The 21,264-nt window shown below is 46.9% G+C and overlaps 1 protein-coding gene across 2 annotated transcripts in view; it reads right to left on the bottom strand.

Moving 5' to 3' along the window:
* Nucleotides 1-20,735, bottom strand: part of hip1 (huntingtin interacting protein 1) — a 279,248-nt gene extending 258,513 nt beyond the window's left edge. For both annotated transcript variants that reach the window (XR_015073207.1, XM_085964331.1), the window contains exon 1: nt 20,557-20,735. Coding sequence is in view for 1 of the 2 variants with exons in the window: in XM_085964331.1 (XP_085820457.1) it covers nt 20,557-20,661 (105 nt within the window). In the remaining variant the exon portion in view is untranslated. The remainder of the gene's footprint in view (nt 1-20,556) is intronic.
* Nucleotides 20,736-21,264: the final 529 nt, after the last annotated feature.

The following is a 21,264-nucleotide window of genomic DNA, read 5'->3' as shown; positions in this document are numbered from 1 at the left end:
AGGCAAAGACCCTCATCACATTTTAAAAGTACTTGGATATGCACTTGAAGTCCCGTAACCTACAAGGATACTGCCAAGTGCTGGAAAGTGGGATTAGGATGGATAGCTCTGTCAGCCGGCACGGAGAAGATGGGCCGAATGGCCTCCTTCTGTGCTGTAAATTTCTATGATTTTATGAGTATTCCTGCTGGAGGTTCTCAAGTATGGAGATCGGATGCAGGATAGAATTGGCTGCGAGGTCAAATAACCTGCAGACACTCATCTTCAGGGCTCACGCTAAAAATGGCCATTGGAACAAGGCACCAAAGAGTGACCAGCATTTACAGTTATTCCCCAGCAATGAGTCAACCTACATTAGGAGGGAGATGGGAGAGTAAAATAAAAGGACGTGACTGCTGCCAACCTAATAAAGTAGTTGCACATGCGCAGTTCCTGTGGTTTTTTTTGTTTGCTCTCGACGGACTTCCCACAAATTAGGAGAGAGAAAAGGTGAGGGGTGGAAACTTCAGGTATTGAGAGGTCTGTGATGTAGCTTGAAGGTGATATTAGGATGTTGGCAGCTTGTGAAAGTTTTATTATACTCTCACGGAATGTCTTTATCGCTATCAGGTCATCTGTCTGTTGTGGTTTGAACACGCAGCTGGTGAACAGAACGCAGGCGCAGGAGGTTTGGATTTAATCGGCTGGGAAAAGTATCATTGAGAGAGAGAGTAGAGACAGTGCAGAGAGATAGAGAGAGGAGCGCTAAACAGAGATTGGGGGGAAAAACGAGAGGTGAGCGGGGGGAGGGGGAGGAAAGCGGAAAAGGAACGCGAGAAGAGGGGGGGGGAAATGTGAGAAGAGAGGGGGAGGGAACGCGAGGAGGGGGGAGAGAGAGAGAGAGAGAGGCGCAGCAGTGTGAGTAATTCAACAGAATGAACTGCGAAAACTTCCAGTACAACTTAACGAGGAAATATGACATTAGGATGTTGTCAGCTGGCGAGTGTTTTATTGTAATCTTGCCGAGTGTGTTTATCACGATCAGGTCCTCTGACTGTTGTGGTGAACGTTACTTTTCAATATTTGGGACCAGACATTTATCCGCAGAATGCTTCTGCGCAGCTTCCGGTTCATTAGCAGCAGTCACTCCGAAAATAAAAGCACCAACAGAACAACCTTTCCTGCAAGTTCTGGCTCCCACCACTCTCGGGAAACGTTGGTCTACTTCTCCGCTGGTGATGGTGTAAATTTTTAATACACCATCTGCTGTTTTACAAGAATCAACGGTAGCATCAGCGGTTTGGAAACAAAGTGACTCATCAACTACAAGTCACCACCTGCACAGAACTGCAAATATTTTCCAACAAAATCCTTCAATGGATCACAGCTGAAGGATCATCTGCTTAATGGCCTTTTGTTTTTTTTTTAAATATTCTCTCTCGGGATGTAGGTGTCGCTAGCAAGACCAACATTTATTGCCCATCAGGTGGAGATGAGCCTTCTTCTTGAACTGCTGCAGTCCATGTGGTGAAGGAACTGCCAAGTGCCATTAGGAAGGGATTCCAGGATTTTGACCCAATGATGATGAAGGACCGGCAACATACGTAGAAGTCAAGATGGTGTGCGACTTGCAGGGGAACTTGGAGGTGGCGGTGTTCTCATGTGCCTGCTGCCCTTGTCCTTCGAAGTGTTGGAGGTTGCGGGTTTGGGAGCCTTGGCAAGTTGCTGCAGCGCATCCCGTAGAAAGTTCACGCTGCAGCCATGGTGCGCCAGCGGCGTTAGTGAAGTCAAATGTGAGACGAGATTACAAAGATGGATAATGAGTGGAGACCAAAGGCTGTGAAGCTCACAAAATGTTTTATGCAAGTTTAGAACTTTCAGTTAATTATTCTGAACCAGCTTCACAAAAGCGGGAGCAAGCTGCTGAGAACACGTCCAAGGTTTGGTTTAGACCAAACACAAAACCGGACAGAGCAGGATAAAGCTGCATTTACAGCTTCAGAATGCGGTGTGCTTTACAACCGATGGAATTAGCAATTCATGTGTCCACATCAAAAAACACAGTAGTGCAATTCTTGTTCATTTTTAAATTAATTCCCCTGGAACATTTCACCTGCCTCTTCTCACCATGCTCAGTACTTAACGCGCGGCCTGATGAGAGTACCACAGAGCCTCCGCCGAATGAACTCCACTGGTCTGGCAATATAGCTCAGCATTCGGTTTTAATGCTTCTTGCAATGACTGCACCTGTTAACGGTCATTCCCAGATCTCTTTCAGCCATTTCCCTAGCCAGAGTATTGACCGAGTACATCTCCCCATTATGTTTTTGCCCGTTACACCTTGCATTTATTGGCACTGAATCTGATCGGCCAGGATTCTGCCCACTTGCAAACTTTGACTAAGCCCTTGACTGATTCATTCGACTCGATTGCAAAAAAAAAAACCCAACTGGAAACCAAGGTTCTAGCATTGATCCCTAAAGACTCCACTCAGTACATCTCCCCAGGCCAACATCACCTGAGCGAGTATTCCCTGCTTCCTCCTCTCAGTCAAGACTTCATCCACATACAAGTTTTACTGAGGATACCCACTGCCTTTGTAAGAGCCTTTCAAAGGCTTTCTGAAAGTCCAAGTATACTGTATCATGAGTCTTTCCCAAATCCATTAAAAGAGCACTTCCTCAAAAATCAATCAATCAAGGCAGTCAGTCAGGATGTATGTAACCCTTCTGACTGGGTTGTTTCTGTTTAGGTAATCTCAAAGTTTGTTTCTAATTGAGTCCATTACTTTGCCAGTTATTGATGCAAGACAATATGTCTACAAGTATGCACTTGGTTTTGTTGCCTTTAGGTACCACATTGCCTTGTTACTGCTAACGTTCTTGCTCAGGCCAACATCCCCAGCATCGAAGCTTTGACCACGCTCGATCAGCTCCGATGGACGGGTCACATCGTCCGCATGCCCGATACGAGACTCCCAAAACAAGCGCTCTACTCGGAGCTCCGACACGGCGAGAGAGCCCCAGGTGGGCAGAGGAATTGCTTCAAGGACACCCTCAAAGCCTCCTTGAAAAAGTGCAACATCCCCACCGACACCTAGGAATCCCTGGCCCAAGACCGCACAAAGTGGAGGAAAGCGCCGAACACCTCGAGTCTCTTCGCCGAGAGCAAGCGGAAGCCAAACGCAGGCAGCGCAAGTCAACCCAAACACCCCACCCACCCGCCCCTTCAACCACCGTCTGCCCCACCTGTGACAGAGACTGTCGGTCCCGCATTGGACTCATCAGTCACCTGAGAACTCATTTTGTGTGTGGAAGCAAGTCATCCTCGGTTCCGAGGGACTGCCGAAGAAGATTCATCGACTCCCTCACTATGACAATTGCTTTGTATATTTTGACCTAATCTCACTTCGTACGCTCAGGAATAAACCTCCGGCCTCTGATGATTTATTCATTTTGAGCCTTTCTTGAACATCCACAAGTGATGTGAAAATTACTAAGCTTAATAGTAGAACTTCTTATAATGGATAGTATTCCACCAGTGTCTTCTCCAGTAAAAACTGTCAGGAAGTAATCATTTACTATGGTAACTATTTTAGTTTGCAACCTGAGGGAATCGCAAGTGTTCTTCAATAACTCTCATGCTGTCAAGAATTTTTCACCGTCATGTTTGGCTTCTTACTCATTTATAGTCCCTCTTTTCCCCCAGACTGCAATTTTCACATTTTTGGACACTTGTCCTCTTCCCAGTGATTTCCCTTCCTTTCTCCCGTTGGGTTTAGTTTCTCGTAAGGCTTTGTAATCTCTTGTTAATATGTTTGGTACGTACTAACTAACCCTCGGCATTATTTATCCGAATTGCTCAACAGAATGTCCTCAAAAGTGTTACATTTGTCCTGAAGTTTTTAGTACTACCCCACCCACTCCAGTCCAAGTCTTAAAGCTCTTCCCACACAATCCTGAAGTTGGCTCTTTTAGAGTTGCGCATGTGAGTATTATTTTGTGCTATAACTTTTCAAATTTAATCATATTATATGTCATGTCACCCAGGGTCCCACAACTCCCATCCCCAGCACGCCGAGTCGCTTGCCATTACCAAAAGAAAGACAGACTTGCATTTCTATAGCACCTTTCACGACCACCAGATGTCTCAAAGCGCTTTACAGCCAATGAAGTACTTTTGAAGTGTAGTCACTGTTGTAATGTGGGAAACACGGCAGTCAATTTGCGCACAGCAAGCTCCCACGAACAGCAATGTGATAATGACCAGATAATCTGTTTTTGTTATGTTGGTTGAGGGATAAATATTGGCCAGGACACCGGGGAGAACTCCTCTGCTCTTCTTCGAAGCAGTGCCATGGAATCCACCCGAGACAGCAGACTAGACCTCGGTTTAACTTCTCATCCAACGACACCTCGGACAGTACAGCACTCCCTCAGCACTGTACTGGAGTGTCAGCCTAGCTTTATCTGCTCAAGTCCCTGGAATGGGACTCGAACCCACAACCTTCTGACTCGGAGGCGAGTGTGCGACCCACTGAGCCACAGCTGACACTGTTGACTAAGTTGAAACGCAAGTTACTTCTGATGGCACCTTTAACATATTGGCTCAAATTGCAGTCAAAGATTACTCATTTAGCTTCTAGCCCACTTGGGCATTTCCAGTTTATATTTACACCCATTAATCTGAGCCCACTGTTTGTACATCCCTTCCACAGTAGCCCTGCCTCTTCTGCGGTGGTCTACAGCAAACCACTAGAGTTAGCCATGCGCCCTTTGTGAGCTTAGCTCAGCTGGCAGCATTCTCGCCTCTGGGTCAGACGGTCATGGGTTCAAGCACCACATCAGGGTTTGAGCTCAGAATTTTGTGCGTCACTCCAGTGCAGTACGGAGGATCTCCTGTGCCGCTGATGTGCTATTCTTTAGCTGTAATGCTAAACCAAGGCCCCATCTGTCTGTTGCAATGGATCAGATGGACCTGAACCATCTCATGGCACAATTTAAAGATCAAAGGAGTTTTCTGGGTGGCTTCAGGTATATTCCTCCCTCAACAAGCAGCACCAAAATCAGATTAGCTATTCATTCATCTCGGTTAGTGGAAGGTTGCGATTTGTCTACATAACAGTCACTACACTTCGGAAATTCATTGTGTGAAGCACTGGAGATGTTTTGACATGATAAGGCACTATATAAATACAAGTGTACAAGTCATAGATAATGGAACAGATAACAGAATGCTCACCTGAAAATAATGCTGTGCTAAATGGAGCAGTTTAAAAGGAATTTCTCATGCAGGGACAGACTTAGGATTTTTTTTTAGGGGGGGGGGGCGGGGGCGGTGGGGTTAAGTGAAGAACAGACTTACAGATTTTATAAATAACAAAAATGTGGGAGCCACAATGAACTAAACCAACACAAAGTCTCTGCTCACCAACAGAATCAATATCAGTGCTGTCAACACAGCATCTTCAACAGCACCTCGCAAACTCGCGACCTCTGCCATGTAGAAGGACAAGGGCAGCAGGCGCATGGAAACACCATCACCAAGTGGCACACCATCCTGACTTGGAAATAGATCGCCATTTCTTCATCGTCGCTGGGTCAAAATCCTGGAACTCCCTCCCCAACAGCACTGTTAGAGTACCTTCACCACACGGACTGCAGCGGTTCATGCAGGCGGCTCACCACCTTCTCAAGGGCAATCAGGGGTGGGCAATAAATGCTGGCCTCGCCAGCAAGGCTGACATCCCGTGAACGAATTTTTAAAAACTCGAGACCAAGCGCAGATGCATGCACACAAAATGGATGTAGAACATTTGCACAGTGATGTTCATGGGGCAATCTATTTAATTTTACTAGGGTCATTGCGAATCGAACACATAATACTGTCTCCATTTATACTCAACTGGGACTATTAAACTAGCAAAAGGCAAATTTGGGATTGCCATCAGGAAGTTCTTCGCACAGAATGTGATCAATATGTGGAATGGACTCCCGGATAGAGCAGTGGAGGCAAAACCCTGGGTTAGTTTAAGAAACAATGGGAAGCTTCAATGGGTGGGGGGGGGGGGGGGGGAGGGAGGGGAGTAAATCAGTGTATTTTTAGATGGATGAAAATAAAGTTTGATTGGCCTCCGGGAGCAGCATGGCTTGACATCCACTGTTAGTTGACCCCACAGTTCCATTTTCACGTGCTCACAAGGAACCAGAGGCCCTTGGTCATTGAGATATATTTGCTAAGTAGCCTACCCATTTCAGAGGGCAGCGTGTACTTACAGCCTTGGTGCCCGGTGCACTCGAGTTCTGTCTGAAGTCAACAACTGAGAGGCCTGTGGTTGAAGTGAAAGTACCTGTAACACACAGACTGCTGCCAGTTTCTATCTGCAACTGCATTTGCAATGAGCCAATGTATGAAGTGCTTATAATAACAAGGGGTTTCCCCACAAACATAATCATCTTCAGTATGAAGACTAGAGTCAATGAGAAATAGGTGACGGTTTTATCATAGCATTTTGTCCACACAATTTGCTAAAATAGATTAGGAACCAGTCTAAAGTAACACTCTGTGGCAGTGATTGGTAGCTTTGATCTCAATTCTGATCGACAATAACATCAAATCTAAGTGAGAAAGTGGATGTGGCTTGAAATTGAAATTAGAAGTAAATCTAAAGCTTTTAAAAAATTGATTCTTGGGATATGGGCATTGTTAAGGCCAGAATGTATTACCCATTTCTAATTGCCCTCGAGAAGGTGGTGGGGGGCCTTTTTCTTGAACCGCTGCAGTCCGTGTGGTGAAGGTACTCCCACAAAGCAGTTAGGCAGGGAGTTCCAGGATTTTGACCCAGCGACGATGAAGGAACGGCGATACATTTTCGATTTGGGATGGTGCGAGACTTGGAAGGGGACGGTGTTCCAATGCGCCTGCTGCCCTTGTCCTTCTAGGTGGTAGAGGATGCGAGTTTGGGAGGTGCTGCCGAAAGCTGGTTTAATGCAGGCGAGACCTGCGAAGAGCAACCGGTGTCGCTTCCCAGTAGATAGGGCTCTCGCCCTCCTGTCAATTGGCTGCACGGTGGGGCTTTGGGACCACTCGTCTGGAAAAAAATCCATTCAGTTTGTCTTAAAGTTGCTGCCACCTGCACAAGACCCACATTACAGGATCCAGCAGCTGAAGATACTTAAAAGTTATAGTTCAAATGGACTTGGAATATGACCCCACATTAATACTTCATTCCTAGTTGTTGTTGGGCTAAAAAAAAAATAAAAAAAAATTGCATTAAATAACTGGAATAAAACAAGAACGTTTTAATCCTCGGGAGTAGAAGATGCTGTGAGTTTTATCATAGGGAGGGAGGAGGGGAAATCCCAGCCCTTGCACACCAAATATTCAGGGTAGCTCAGTACATCCTACAGACAGTTAACAATCCAAGCAGAACTACAGATACGTACAACTAAAAGCTTGAAGTAAATTGCATGTCTCCAAAGCATAACAATAACATGTAAAGGTGTTTACTACTTCCTCTGGCTAGGACGAAGCCTACACTGAAGAGCCTGAGGCAACCCCTTTTGTTGCTAACTGAACAGATCTGTGAAACTTGGCAGCTCCTGGTTAGAAGCTTTCTGAACACCAGTCAAAAATCACAGCACAAGCCAACAACTGCTGCTTTTATATTGGTGTTTGTGAAGGGTGCGTGCTGCTGGTTTCCCAATCACGGATCTCACAGTCAGCACTGCCCTGCGGCAAAACTGGCAGATTCACCAAATCCCATCACGTGGAAGGCTCGTTGTGTAAATGAGCCGTTTTTTTTTGTTGGCGTCAGTGGATTCCCGAGCACAGGTTTCGTACACCCAGCAGCAATCCCAAACCTGCCGAAACTAGGCACCTACTTACCTTAGGGCAAGTTAACTCGTCGGCTGTGGCTCAGTGGGTAACACACTCGCCTCCGAGTCAGAAGGTTGTGGGTTCAAGTCCCAGGGACTCGAGCACATAAATCTAGGCTGACACTCCAGTGCAGTGCTGCACTGTCGGAGGCGCCGTCTTTCGGATGAGATGTTAAACTGAGGTCCCGTCTGCTCTCTCGGGTGAACGTAAAAGATCCCATGGCACTATTTGGAAGAGCAGGGGAGTTACCCCCAGTGTCCTGGCCAATCCCTCAATCAACATAACAAAACAGATTATCCAGTCATCATCACATTGCTGTATGTGGGAGGACTTCATTGGCTGCCACGTTTCCCCCATTACAACAGGATCTACACTTCAAAAAGTACTTCATTGCCTGCAAAGCACTTCGAGACATCCGGTGGTTGTGACAGGCGCTATAGAAATGCAAGTCTTTCTTTTTTGGGGGGCTGCTGTCACTGCACAAGACCCACACTCCAGGAAGCAGCTGCACTAACACCCCAGTATCACCAATATAAAATACAATAGTGGGTGGGCGGCCAGAGACCTGCCAATACAGCATACAGTTCACTAATGTCCTTTCGGGAAGGAAATCTGCCGTCCTTACCTGGTCTGGCCTACATGTGACTCCAGGCCCACAGCAATGTGGTTGACTCTTAATGCCCTCTGAAATGGCCCAGCAAGCCACTCAGTTGTAAACAACCGCTACGAAAAACAAGAATAATAAAACTGGACAGACCACCCGGCATCGACCTCGGCACCGGAAACGACAACAGCAACCGTGTCGACCCTGCAAAGTCCTCCTTACCAACATCTGGGGACTTGTGCCAAAATTGGGAGAGCTGTCCCACAGACTAGTCAAGCAACAGCCTGACATAGTCATAATTACCGAATCATACCTTACAACCAATGTCCCAGACACCACCATCACCATCCCTGGGTATGTCCTGTCCCACCGGCAGGACAGACCCACCAGAGGTGGTGGCACCGTGGTATACAGTCAGGAGGGAGTAGCCCTGGGAGTCCTCAACATTGACTCAGGACCCCATGAGGTCTCATGGCATCAAGTCAAACATGGGCAAGGACACCTCCTGCTAATTACCACCTACCACCCTCCCTCAGCTGATGAATCAGTACTCCTTCATGTTGAACACCAATTGGAAGAAGCACTGAGAGTAGCAAGGGCACAAAATGTCCTCTGGGTGGGGGACTTCAATGTCCATCAACAAGAGTGGCTCGGTAGCACCACAACTGACCGAGCTGGCCGAGTCCTAAAGGACATAGCTGCCAGACTGGGTCTGCGACAGGTGGTGAGGGAACCAACAAGAGGGAAAAACCTACTTGATCTCGTCCTCACCAATCTACCTGTTGCAGATGCATCTGTCCATGACAGCATTGGTGGAAGTGACCACCGCACAGTCCTTGTGGAGACGAGGTCCCATCTTCATGTTGAGGATACTCTCCACCGTGTTGTGTGACACTACCACCGTGCTAAATGGGACAGATTTCGAACAGATCTGGCAACTCAAAACTGGGCATCCATGAGGCGCTGTGGGCCATCAGCAGCAGCAGAATTGTATTCAACCACAATCTGTAACCTCATGGCCCAGCATATCCCTCACTCTACCATTACCATCAAGCCGGGAGATCAACCCTGGTTTAACGAAGAGTGCAAGAGAGCATGCCGGGAACAGCACCAGGCATAACAAAAAAATGAAGTGTCAACCTGGTGAGGCTACAACACAGGACTACTTGCATGCCAAGCAACATGCGATAGACAGAGCTAAGCGATCTCGCAACCATTGGATCAAATCAAAGCTCTGCAGTCCTGCCACATCCAGTCGCGAGTGGTGGTGGACAGTTAAACAGTTAACAGGAGGAAGAGGCTCCAAAAATATCCCCATCCGCAATGATGGTGGAGCCCAGCACGTGAGTGCAAAAGACAAGGCTGAAGCATTTGCAACTATCTTCAGCCAAAAGTGCCGAGTGGATGATCTATCTCGGCCTCCTCCCGAGGTCCCCAGCATCACAGATGCCAGTCTTCAGCCCATTCAATTCACTCCACGTGATGTCAAGAAATGGCTGAAAACACTAGATACTGCAAAGGCTATGGGCCCTGACAACATTCCGGCAATAGTACTGAAGGCTTGTGCTCCAGAACTAGCTGCGCCCCTAGCCAAGCTGTTCCAGTACAGCTACAACACTGGCATCTACCTGGCAATGTGGAAAATTGCCCAAGTATGTCCTGTCTACAAAACGCAGGACAAATCCGACCCGGCCAATTACCGTCCCATCAGTCTACTCTCAATCATCAGCAAAGTGATGGAAGGTGTCGTCGACAGTGCTATCAAGTGGCACTTACTCAGCAATAACCCGCTGACGCCCAGTTTGGGTTCCGCCAGGGCCACTCAGCTCCTGACCTCATTACAGCCTTGGTCCAAACATGGACAAAAGAGCTGAACTCAAGAGGTGAGGTGAGAGTGACTGCCCTTGACATCAAGGCAGCATTTGATCGAGTGTGGCATCAAGGAGCCCTAGCAAAACTGAAGTCAATGGGAATCAAGGGGAAAACTCTCCATTGGTTGGAATCATACCTAGCACAAAGGAAGTTGGCTGTGGTTGTTGGAGGTCATTCATCTCAATCACATGACATCACTGCAGGAGTTCCTCAGGGCAGTGTCCTAGGCCCAACCATCTTCAGCTGTTTCATCAATGACCTTCCCTCCATCATAAGGTCAGAAGTGGGGATGTTCGCTGATGATTGCACACTGTTCAGCACCATTCCAGACTCGTCAGATACTGATGCAGTCCGTGTCCATATGCAGCAAGACCTGGACAACATTCAGACTTGGGCTGACGAGTGGCAAGTAACATTCGCGCCAGGCAATGACCATCTCCAACAAGCGAGACTCTAACCATCTCCCCATGACATTCAATGGCATTACCATCGCTGAATCCCCCACTATCAACATCCTGGGGGTTACCATTGATCAGAAACTGAACTGGACCAGCCATATAAATACTGTGGCTACAAGAGCAGGCCAGAGGCTGGGAATTCTGCGGCGAGTGTCTCACCTCCCGACTCCCCAAAGCCTTTCCACCATCTACAAGGCACAAGTCAGGAGTGTGATGGAATACTCTCCACTTGCCTGGATGAGTGCAGCTCCAACAACACTCAAGAAGCTCAACACCATTCAGGATAAAGCAGCCCGCTTGATTGGCACTCCATCCACCACCTTCAACATTCACTCCCTCCCCCACCGGCGCACTGTGTACCATCTACAAGATGCACTGCAGCAACTCGCTAAAGCTCCTTCAACAGCACCTTCCAAACCCGCGACCTCTACCACTTAGAAGGACAAGGGCAGCAGACGCATGGGAACATCACCACCTACAAGTTCCCCTCCAAGCCACACACCATCCTGACTTGGACCTGTATCGCCGTTCCTTCACTGTCGCTGGACCAAAATCCTGGAACTCCCTTCCCAGCAGCATTGTGGGTGTACCTACACCATATGGACTGCAGCGGTTCAAGAAGGCAGCTCACCACCATCTTCTCAAGGGCAATTAGGGATGGGCACTAAATGCAGGCCTAGCCAGCCAGCGACGCCCACATCCCATCAATGAATTTTTTTTTTTTTTAAAGCACCACGTTTAAGGAACTGGTACAGGTGGTGAGTGGAATCTCACCAACCCCCCTCTTCAAAGATTTAATGACCTCAAGGTCAGTGCTGGGAAGTGTGGTCGCTGCAAGCCGCCACTTCACACACGATATCTTGACTCTAAAAGTACATTCACAAATCGGAGTAACTCTCTGAAAAAGTCTGTAGTGACAATTACACAAAGGCTTCAATTAAAATCGATTCAGCATCTGCAATGCACGTGTGCCCGTTGAAACCTCACTGCTTCTACTCAAATTTCATAGGAGAAGCGATGGGAAATTTCATAGGAGAAGCGATGGGAATTCTCACAGTTCTCAAAGTCTGAGACAACAAAAAAAATAAACCTTTTGTCATGCAGGAAAGGATTGGTGCACAACTCCCAAGTACAGGAGCAGGAACTTACTCAGCTCATACTGCAGGGGATGGAGACTGGGCAGACAGAGCCGGAGAGTTTTTTGGAGGTTCTAACTTGTACAGGAAGGCAAAGAGTGAACAGCAGGAAACTCATTACATTCTTCATTGTTCTAATCGCCACAGAAGCCGGAAGGATATAATACATACATAAATAAAAGATTTTATAAATAAAACATAGGTTTAAATAAGAGATATATGTATAGATATATAGGAAGAGAGACAGACAACAGAAATTGGCCACATCACTTGCACTCACCAGCCCAGTTAAGTTAACTCAGAGTGATAGACAGTCAATACTAGAAGGAAGCCAGATGATAAAGGTACTGGAGAGCGAGCGTAATGAGCAGAGGCTTCGGAGAAGCCAGACACTGGTTGCTGAACATTCGGAAAATCTCAGGGATCCTACCATGAAAAGACAAAATGCTTCAAAGCATCAGGACCACATGCAAGCACTGAAGACTCCCCGAAGATGTGCAGCACACAGCAGTCAAGTCCACGGTCATCCATTGCGGCACCATCAGAGAGGGATCCTCTACAATGTAGTGCATCCTGAAGCAAGCGACAGCTCCAGGAACCACTGTAGACATTCCACACAAAGCAGAATCCTACTTAGACACAATTCCATGGATATACTGAAGAGTGATCTTCTGGGGCTATACACCATGGTGGCTGAGTATCTGTAGGAGGGTCCACATCTACTGCAGTCCTGCCTTACAAGCCTAGCTTTCCAGATTTCCTGCTGCTTCCCCTGGGAATGCCCCACGGGGGAAAAACATGTCGCAGGCTTCGCAGTCATTTTATGGAAGGCACCCAAACAAGAAACAGACTTGAGGGAGACTTTCAAATCCAAAAAACAAAGACTTGTATTTACATAGCGCCTTTCACAACCACAGGACAACCCAAAACACTGTACAGCCAAAAATGAAGCTGGGAGCTTCCAAGATAAGAGAGCAAATAAAATTTGACAAATACCAATCCAAGTAAGGTAAAGCCTCTAACAGGACGCTGAATCATAGCAATTCACCTTTGAGATAGGAGTGGGCCTTTGGCATAGCAGTAGCATCCCCGCCGCCGGGCCAGAAGGCGCAGGGTTTCGAACCCCGCTCCAGACAGTCCCAGCAAGTGGAGTCGGAGGTCCGGCTCTAAATTCTGGGTTGACATCCAGCGGGATACTTGCGTTCCCCCCCCCCCCCCCCCCCCCCTCGTATGGGTTGTGGGAGCCCGTAAAACCCTCCCGCCATAGGACTAACCACCCTAATGGCTGGTACGAAGATGGTTACGATCACAGAAGGAGCGTTAATCGCGGCCAGAAATCCTTCCACTTCATACAGTTCCCCAAAGGGAACAGTATGAAGACACGTACGACGACGACCTTTGAGATCCCAGCATCAACATTTCTCGGCTGCTGGGCCAAGTCATCCTCTTTTACAGTGGCAGCAATTAGATCAGCATAACTTTGGAATTTTAGACTTATGATATCATCTTGGTACAAAACCCATTATTAGCATGGCCTCACTTTAGCTAGGGTACACTTATCCTGCACTATTTAGGGCAGAAGTGGTGTAAAACCAGTGTGTCCTCTCCAACTCCCCATAATCCAAAAGACAGCAGCGCTCCCACAGGGCCGCGCTCCCCACAGGGCCGCGCTCCCCACAGGGCCGCTCTGGAATGCCAGCCTATATGATGCGCCCAAGTCTCTGGAGTGGGACTTGAGGCGAGAGTGCTACTCACTGAGCCACGGCTGACACCTAACAAAAGATATGTTAAAACTGTGATATTATTTGCTGTCAGCACCGACTGTTGTGTGAACAATAACATGGAAGTGTAGCAGCAGTCACGGGATATACACCTGCTGGAGCTTCAAGTACAGCTGGCTTCTTCAGTACATTTCAATTTGGGATAAACAGCCTGTTATTTTGCAGTAAGATTTGATACCGATTTTGCTGCTGAGAAATCTCAGTCCCTGAATGATGAGCCTTTCCTGGTTGGAGTGCTCCAGAAATCTTCACCTTGCTTCAGCCAAATTTCTCGAGAGTCAGGCCGTTCCCAAATGCCCCCAGCTCAGACTGCCGCACCGTGCGGGGGTCAGAGGTGGTGTCGCCAGTGCCCCCTCCGGCCTCTATTTGTCTCAAAAGTTACATCTGTGCTTCAATTTAATTCAAACCCTGCACAGAACTAGTCCCGATTTTTGGAACCTAATCGAAGGGAAATTCAGTCTCGACTCTGTGGGCCACGTCACAAGACCCACTAATAACACGGGAAAAATGGGCAACACACGCACTCCACGAATTGTGGCAAAATAACTGAAGATGAAGTTGAAAGAGATCTAAAGGCTTTAGTACAATCAACATGTACAACTACTGTGGAGCAAACAGAATGAGAACTATGTAGCCAAAACAGTAGAGGACAAGTTGCGCTCAACAGTCATCTGATCAGACCACACCTTGAGTACTGTATGCAGTTCTGGTCACCAGGACACTTGTGACTCTTCTCTGAACTGTTTCCCAAGACTGATTCCGAATGTCAGTTACAAAATAAGGCTGAAGAAACTCAGGCTTTTCAGCCATGAAAGGAGGCGATGAAGAGATGATCTTGTACACAAGATCGTACACAAGGCACTGAGGAAGCCAGAGGTAGATCCAGAATGCTGTTTTGAACTAAACCAGGACAGTAGGACAAGGAGACATATGTTCAAACTAATGAAAGACAAATTTAGGACTGAGGTTAGGAAGTTCTTCGCACAAAGGATGATCAACATGCAGAATGGACACCTGGCATTGGAGGTGAAACCTCTGGAATCATTTAAAATGGAGTTGGATACCATGATGAGCAGACTGTAGAGTCTTTAAAAATGGATGAGCTAAGATGGGTTCAATAGCCTTTATCACACGATATACACACATGCACACAATACAGACACACTTGTCCAGCAGTGGACCCTCAACTCTAGCCTGGAAAAATCTAGCCGATGTTCTCCCTCCTGCTGCGCCAGCTAAATTCATCACCGACAGGGAGAGAGCCCCAAAAAAGTAGTTCAATCTGCAAATACCAAGCACAATTCATTTATGTGCTAGAAACTGCCTGTGCAAGGACAACGAGTTCTGTACATAGTGCCCAAGTGTCAATGCCAGAACCTGCAGACCATTGTCGTTTCCAGCACCACCATAGAATCCAGCCAGGCTTGACAAAAACTCAAAACATAAACCGTAGAGCATAGCATAACAGAGATGCCATTCTTTTCAGCAGTCAACGCTGTGGGCAGCTTCTTGGTAAAGCCTCGCACTGCTGATGGATGTTGCTATTTTTCCACTCAGGTCACTGCAGACAAGTCCAGGAAGCTGGGTGAGGCAGTGCAGGACAGGAGGGGAGGTCAGGGAAAGAGGGGAAAGATCATATTAAGACGAGTTAGTCCAACACATCATTCATACTGAGCGGCTAAGTGAAAAATCAGATGTGCAGAAACCACATTGTTTTGTATTATGAACAGACCGCATCCAAAGAGTAAATGTCTGTGCACTAAAATCAATGCGGTAAATATATGTCTGACAATAAATGGGGATTTAGTGTTCTGCACATCAGGGTTATTAGCTTCTTAAAAAGAGCACAATCTAAATATCTGTCTCGTTCTATTCCTGTTTCAGCAAAATCCCACATTTGCTGTGCTGTGATTGAATACCAGAGACACACAGAGCAGAGGTTCCACTAAGGACTGCAGATAAAGAGTCCCAAATGACCCCAAGCTGCACTATTATTAACACTGCTCTGTAACACAGGCCTTGAACTGTGGTTTGTAAACTCCTGGAATGGAAACACTGAGGTTTCAGCCTCTTTCATTACTACATGAAAGAGCCAGCAGAACCAAGGAACTTGAACCACCAGCATCTTCGAGTTTTAATTACCTCCGGTCTCAGAAAAAGGCCGCTCTTCACAATTGCCAGTAGCCTCTCCGCTCAAGTATAATCTTACTCTGGACAACCACCACAGACATGCTAAGTGATGGCAACCTGACATACAGTGAGTGCATCAGTCTCATTGCAGGAAGGAGAAAAATAAAGACTGCTGTCAGATTGCTTGTCCTGAATCCAGTCTTGGATCTGTCAATAATTCCTCCTGTAAAAACACCAGCAAGACCAAAGCCATTGGTTTGGCCCACTGCCAGAAATTCTGTACACTTGCCTCCTATTCCATTCTCCTCACCAGCCACTGTCTCCAGTTGAACTAGACTGTTCACAACCTCAGCACCCAATGATGCTAGGCTGTGCTTCTGACCACGTATCCTCTCCATCACAAAAGACACCTACTTCCACCTCCACAGCATCGCCCGTCTCCGCCCCTGCCTCAGCCTATCTGCTGCTGAACTTTCATCCATGCTTCTGTTACCTCCAGACTTGACTATTTCAATGCTCCCCTGAATGGCCTTGAAACTTATGCTCATCCAAAACTCTTGTTGCCTGTATCGTATCCTGCAGCAATTCCTGCTCCAACGATCACTACTACAGGACAGTCGTACTTGCTGACCAACATGAGCTTCTGATTCACCACATCTCCAATTTAAAATGCTTATTCTGGTGCGAAATTTGTCTTGGCCTTGCCTCTATCAATCTCTAGCCCCTTCCAGCCTGAGTGTCAGCCACGGCTCAGTTGGGAGCACACTCGCCTCCAAGTCAGAAGGTCGTGGGTTAAAATCCCACTCCAGAGACTTGAGAACAAAATCTAGGCTGACACTCAGTACTGAGGGAGTGCTGCACTGTTGGAGGTGCCATCTTTCGGATAAGACGTTAAACCAAGGCCCCGTCTGCTCTCTCAAGTGGATGTAAAAGATCCTGGCCAATATATAAAAGTGTCCTAGCCAACATTTATCCCTCAATCAACATCACTGAAACAAATTATCTGGTCATTATCACATTGCTGTTTGTGGAAGCTTGCTGTGTGCAAATTGGCTGCCGTGTTTCCTACATTACAACAGTGACTCCACTTCAAAAAGGTAGTTCATTGGCTATGAGGTGCTTTGGGACGTCCAGTGGTCATGAAAGGTGCTATATAAATGCAAGTCCTTCCTTCTTTACAACCTCCCTAAAACTCTCCATTCCTCCAATTCTGGCCTGGGCACATCCCACCGTCATACACTGCTCCATTGACAGCCATGACTTGCTATGGAATTCCTTCCCTAAACCCTCCGCATCGCCACCTCACACTCCTTTTTTAAAGGTCATCTTTAAAACGCAGCATTGACCAAGCATTTGGTCACCACTCACAACATCTCCTCCTTTGGTTCAGTCTTCAATTTTACCTGATTATGCCTCGAAAACACACCTTGGGATGTTTTTCTATGTTAAAAAGTGCTATACAAATGCAAATTGTCAGGAGCATCAACAAGCACTTCTTTGGACAGTTTTCCCCCACCTTATGATTTTCTAAACGGTCTCAGAGATTGCCGCCAAGTCCACACTGCTCATGTGACTCTTCGGCAAGGGTCACAACCCATCCAATGTGTTGTTGGAGGGTCAGTGTCAGGATTGCTGCAACGCACTGCACAAGAGAGTGATGAGTGATGGGACACCATTGCCCAGACTGAATGCTGAATTCCAATCATGCTATTGTGGGCACGACTACGCAGAGAGAGAGAAAAAACTATAAGACTGATAGAACTAATTCACAGTACTATTTTAACAAGACGCTTGCTTCCCATTGTGTAAGCAGAGATAACCCGACCTCCAAATAGCATTTCATTGCCACGTGCTGTTGGAGAGCAAGAAAAGCAGTGTAAATAGCATTGAACCATAGCCTGATCAACATCCCACTGCTAGGCAGGACATGAATGGAAGCCCAGAGGCACATGAAGCAACAAGCCTTCCACTGCGCAAACATGAAAAGGGAAAGGGGAAGGAAGAGAAAAATAGCCTCCAAGCGAGGTTATGAGAATCAGTCACAAATCACAGAGAAGTCCAAAACAACCCTGAACACTCTGCCTGAAATAATACTCGATACATGTGGACTAATCGATCGAAACCTGCAAGTGATGTGCAAGATAATCACCACAAAACACAAGAACAAAGCCAGAGTGGTTTATAACCACTTTTGAGAGATTTCTTAAAAAACAAGAAACATCTAATATTATGGGTTCCAATTCTACATACAGTCACTCCCCAAGTGTGTACACAATATCATTAATGCAGCTGAAGATTAACAATTGTTAGCAGGAAATTTAGTGCTCATAACTAAAAATTCCAATATCAAAAATGAATGCAGGATCAGGTCGTTTTTCTTTATTAAAAAAAACTTTATATGTCCGTGGTCAAGATGATAAGGAAAGAAATCTGCAGCTACAATCTATCATTTTCATTCCAAACATCATGCAGTTTTACCCGCCTCACTACTGCCTGGTACACATCACCGCCAACATCCCAGCCTGTTCGGACACTCACTGCCTGGCTGACCAACAACACAAGCTAGGGTGTTGCTTTTTTATTCATTCATGGGATGCGGAGGTCACCAGCAAGGCCAGCATTTATTGCCCATCCCGAATTGCCCTCGAGAAGGTGGTGGTGAATACAACCGAGTGGCTTGCTGGGCCATTTCAGAGGGCAGCTAAGAGTCATCCTGTGGTCTGGAGTCACATGTAGGCCAGACCAGGTAAGGACGACAGATTTCCTTCCCTAAAAAGGACATTAGTGAACCAGGTGGGTTTTCACAACAATCCGGTAATTTTATGGTCACTGATACTAGCTTTTATTATAAATGAATTTTTTAATTCCCCAGCTGCGGTGGTGGGATTTGAACTCATGTCTCCGGATCATTAGTCCAGACCTCTGGATTACTAGTCCAGTAACATAACCACTACGCTGCCATACCAGTGAATCTCTCTTTCCATAGTCCACAGCTCCGCCAGGACACCAAAGATAGTCCAACAAGTTTTGTAAAAAAAAAAAGTGGGCAACACTAGAACCTCAGAGACCTGCTCAATCCCCTACAATCAGCGCAGTCACACGGATCGTTGCTCGATCCATGAAGCACCAGATTTATCTCCATAAAGCCAATTCCAAATTTCTGTTTGCATTGCTGAGGAAGGAATCAGATGGAGACAGCACATCGGCCCACAGTAAAACAAATTATGAACAAACCTTTGAAAACACAGTACAAGCTTCTATATTGCAGTTATGAAGTCAGATTTTTTCTCCATAGGCTGAGACTATTTGATACACACAACACTTAGGTTTTTATTATGCCACTGAACTTTACGGCAAGGTTGTCTTTGGAAAAATAATCAGCTCGGAAGGATGCAGTAGAAAACGGATTACAAAGTACCTCACCCTCAAGGATAAACTATTAAAATGGCTCTTACACAACATTTAGTGGACAGCGCTGTGCTGAATGTGAGGAGATGATTCTGTTTTTTCCCCTTTCTTCACTGACCCTCTCCTGAAAGCAGTGCTTTGCACTGGGATACAGCAGCAGGAGCCCTCTGCTACCTCACCCAGACGGCCACTCTTGCTGTGCAAGTGCAAACATTCAGTGTTTCTGCAACTGTGGGGGTCCCATCACAACCAAGGCCAAACTGTCCTCAGCCAACAGCCACACACTCACTTCCACCAAGGGGTACTTCACAGCTGTGAAAAGCATGTACCCTTATTTCTTTTGATGCTCCAATGCATTTCAAACACACAGGTATCTTCCAACAAGCCCCACTGAGATTATTTAATTCAATACAAAGCAGGGACTGAACCCCAGGAGCGTTCTGGTCTAATTGACCTAGTGGAGCACTAATAAGCATCCAATGAGTTATCTGGGCAAGGAGGACCCAGCCACAAACCCTGTGCTCAGTTAGCCGATCTAACTCGAGCAGACGGACGAGATCTCCAACTATGTTGTGGCTCCTGGTGCAAATTGGATTCCCAGTGACTTCTACTGAAAATGTATGTCTGCAGATGCAGGACAATGCGAGGAACAAGTACTCTGCTGAGACTCGCTGTCCAATCACACATGAGAAATGGTCAACTGAGCATGGTATACTTCGAACCACTGCTATCCAAGGAACTTCACCTGGTATTGGAGGGGGGCAAACTAATTCAGACAAGAAGGGAGGAAAAAGGTGAGCCACAACACTCCACCAGAAACTTTAACAACTTGCCCACTCTGAGAAACAGATTGCACTGCTAAAGTCATTGAGACAGCCAGCCAGCCCATATTCTCCTCCAGTTTTAATACCTCTTAAAGATGTAGATCACTTTATGCAATTATAACGTTTAATTGCAAACAGACTTATCCTGAAATACACGATCAGCTCTCCAAGCACTACACTGTGCAATTTGCCAAGTGCAATTCATTCTACTTCACTAAGGAAAACATGACTTGCTGCAGCTTCATGCCGCAACTCCACAACCAAGCAGGATTTGGATTCAGACGGGACTCTTGAGGAGGAATTGCAAAGTTTAGATGCAGTAGCTGGGATGCACCTTCTACCATAAGGCAGGCTGGGCATCTCCGGGCCCACCCCTACCCCTGACACCACCCCTACCCCTGACACCACCCCACCCCCACTGTAACCCACTGCCCCTCGCCCAGGGCCCCGACCCTAACCCTAACCTCTCCTCTCCTCTCCTCTCACCTGACCACGCTCGAAGCTCTCCCTCTCCGCCTCCAGGCTGTTGCCCTGACGACCCCGCAGCAGCTGGGTGGGCACTTGTTTGACCGAACTAGCCATTTTCTCCATGTTTGCCGCTCCGGAGACACCGGAGCTTCTCCCCGGTTCCCGGCCCCAGCTCGCCCCGGCCCACCAACACTCCCGCTTCCCATTGGCTGCAACCACCACACACCCCGTGCCGATTGGACCGTATACGACGCCCTTCTCGAATACTATTGGTCGCTGCATCCGTCAGTCAACAGGCGGTGCTGCCTCATTGTTTGTGAACGTCATCAGGCCAGCCGGTCTGCTATTGGATAAAAAATTAATCTGCCCGAATATCATTGGTCAATTCTACCCAACCCAACCTCCCCACCCTCTGGTGCATATCATTGGTTCAAAGTTTACTTCTTGCTCGAGCTCATTGGTTGAAAGTTAGCCAAGGTCTGTTCGTGAATGATACCCTGCCAATTAGAGAAGTTTGCAAGCATTTTTTTTAATTCTATTTTGAAACCCAGCTATATTTATAAAATCATATAAAACAAAGACAGAACTTCCTCTTCTCATCATACAAGCAACAAGAAGTGCACAAACTGGGCTGGATCCTGGAAATTAATGAGCAGCACCACAGCCAGGAGCTGCCTGATAGAGTCATCGAGTCACAGTGGGGGAGAAATTCAATATCACCCTGTT

This window comes from Somniosus microcephalus, chromosome 22 (assembly GCF_052327205.1).
Source record: "Somniosus microcephalus isolate GS21.2 chromosome 22, FLI_Smic_1.0, whole genome shotgun sequence".
NCBI classification, from domain to species: domain Eukaryota; kingdom Metazoa; phylum Chordata; class Chondrichthyes; order Squaliformes; family Somniosidae; genus Somniosus; species Somniosus microcephalus.
This window is presented reverse-complemented; position numbering and strand designations above follow the sequence as displayed.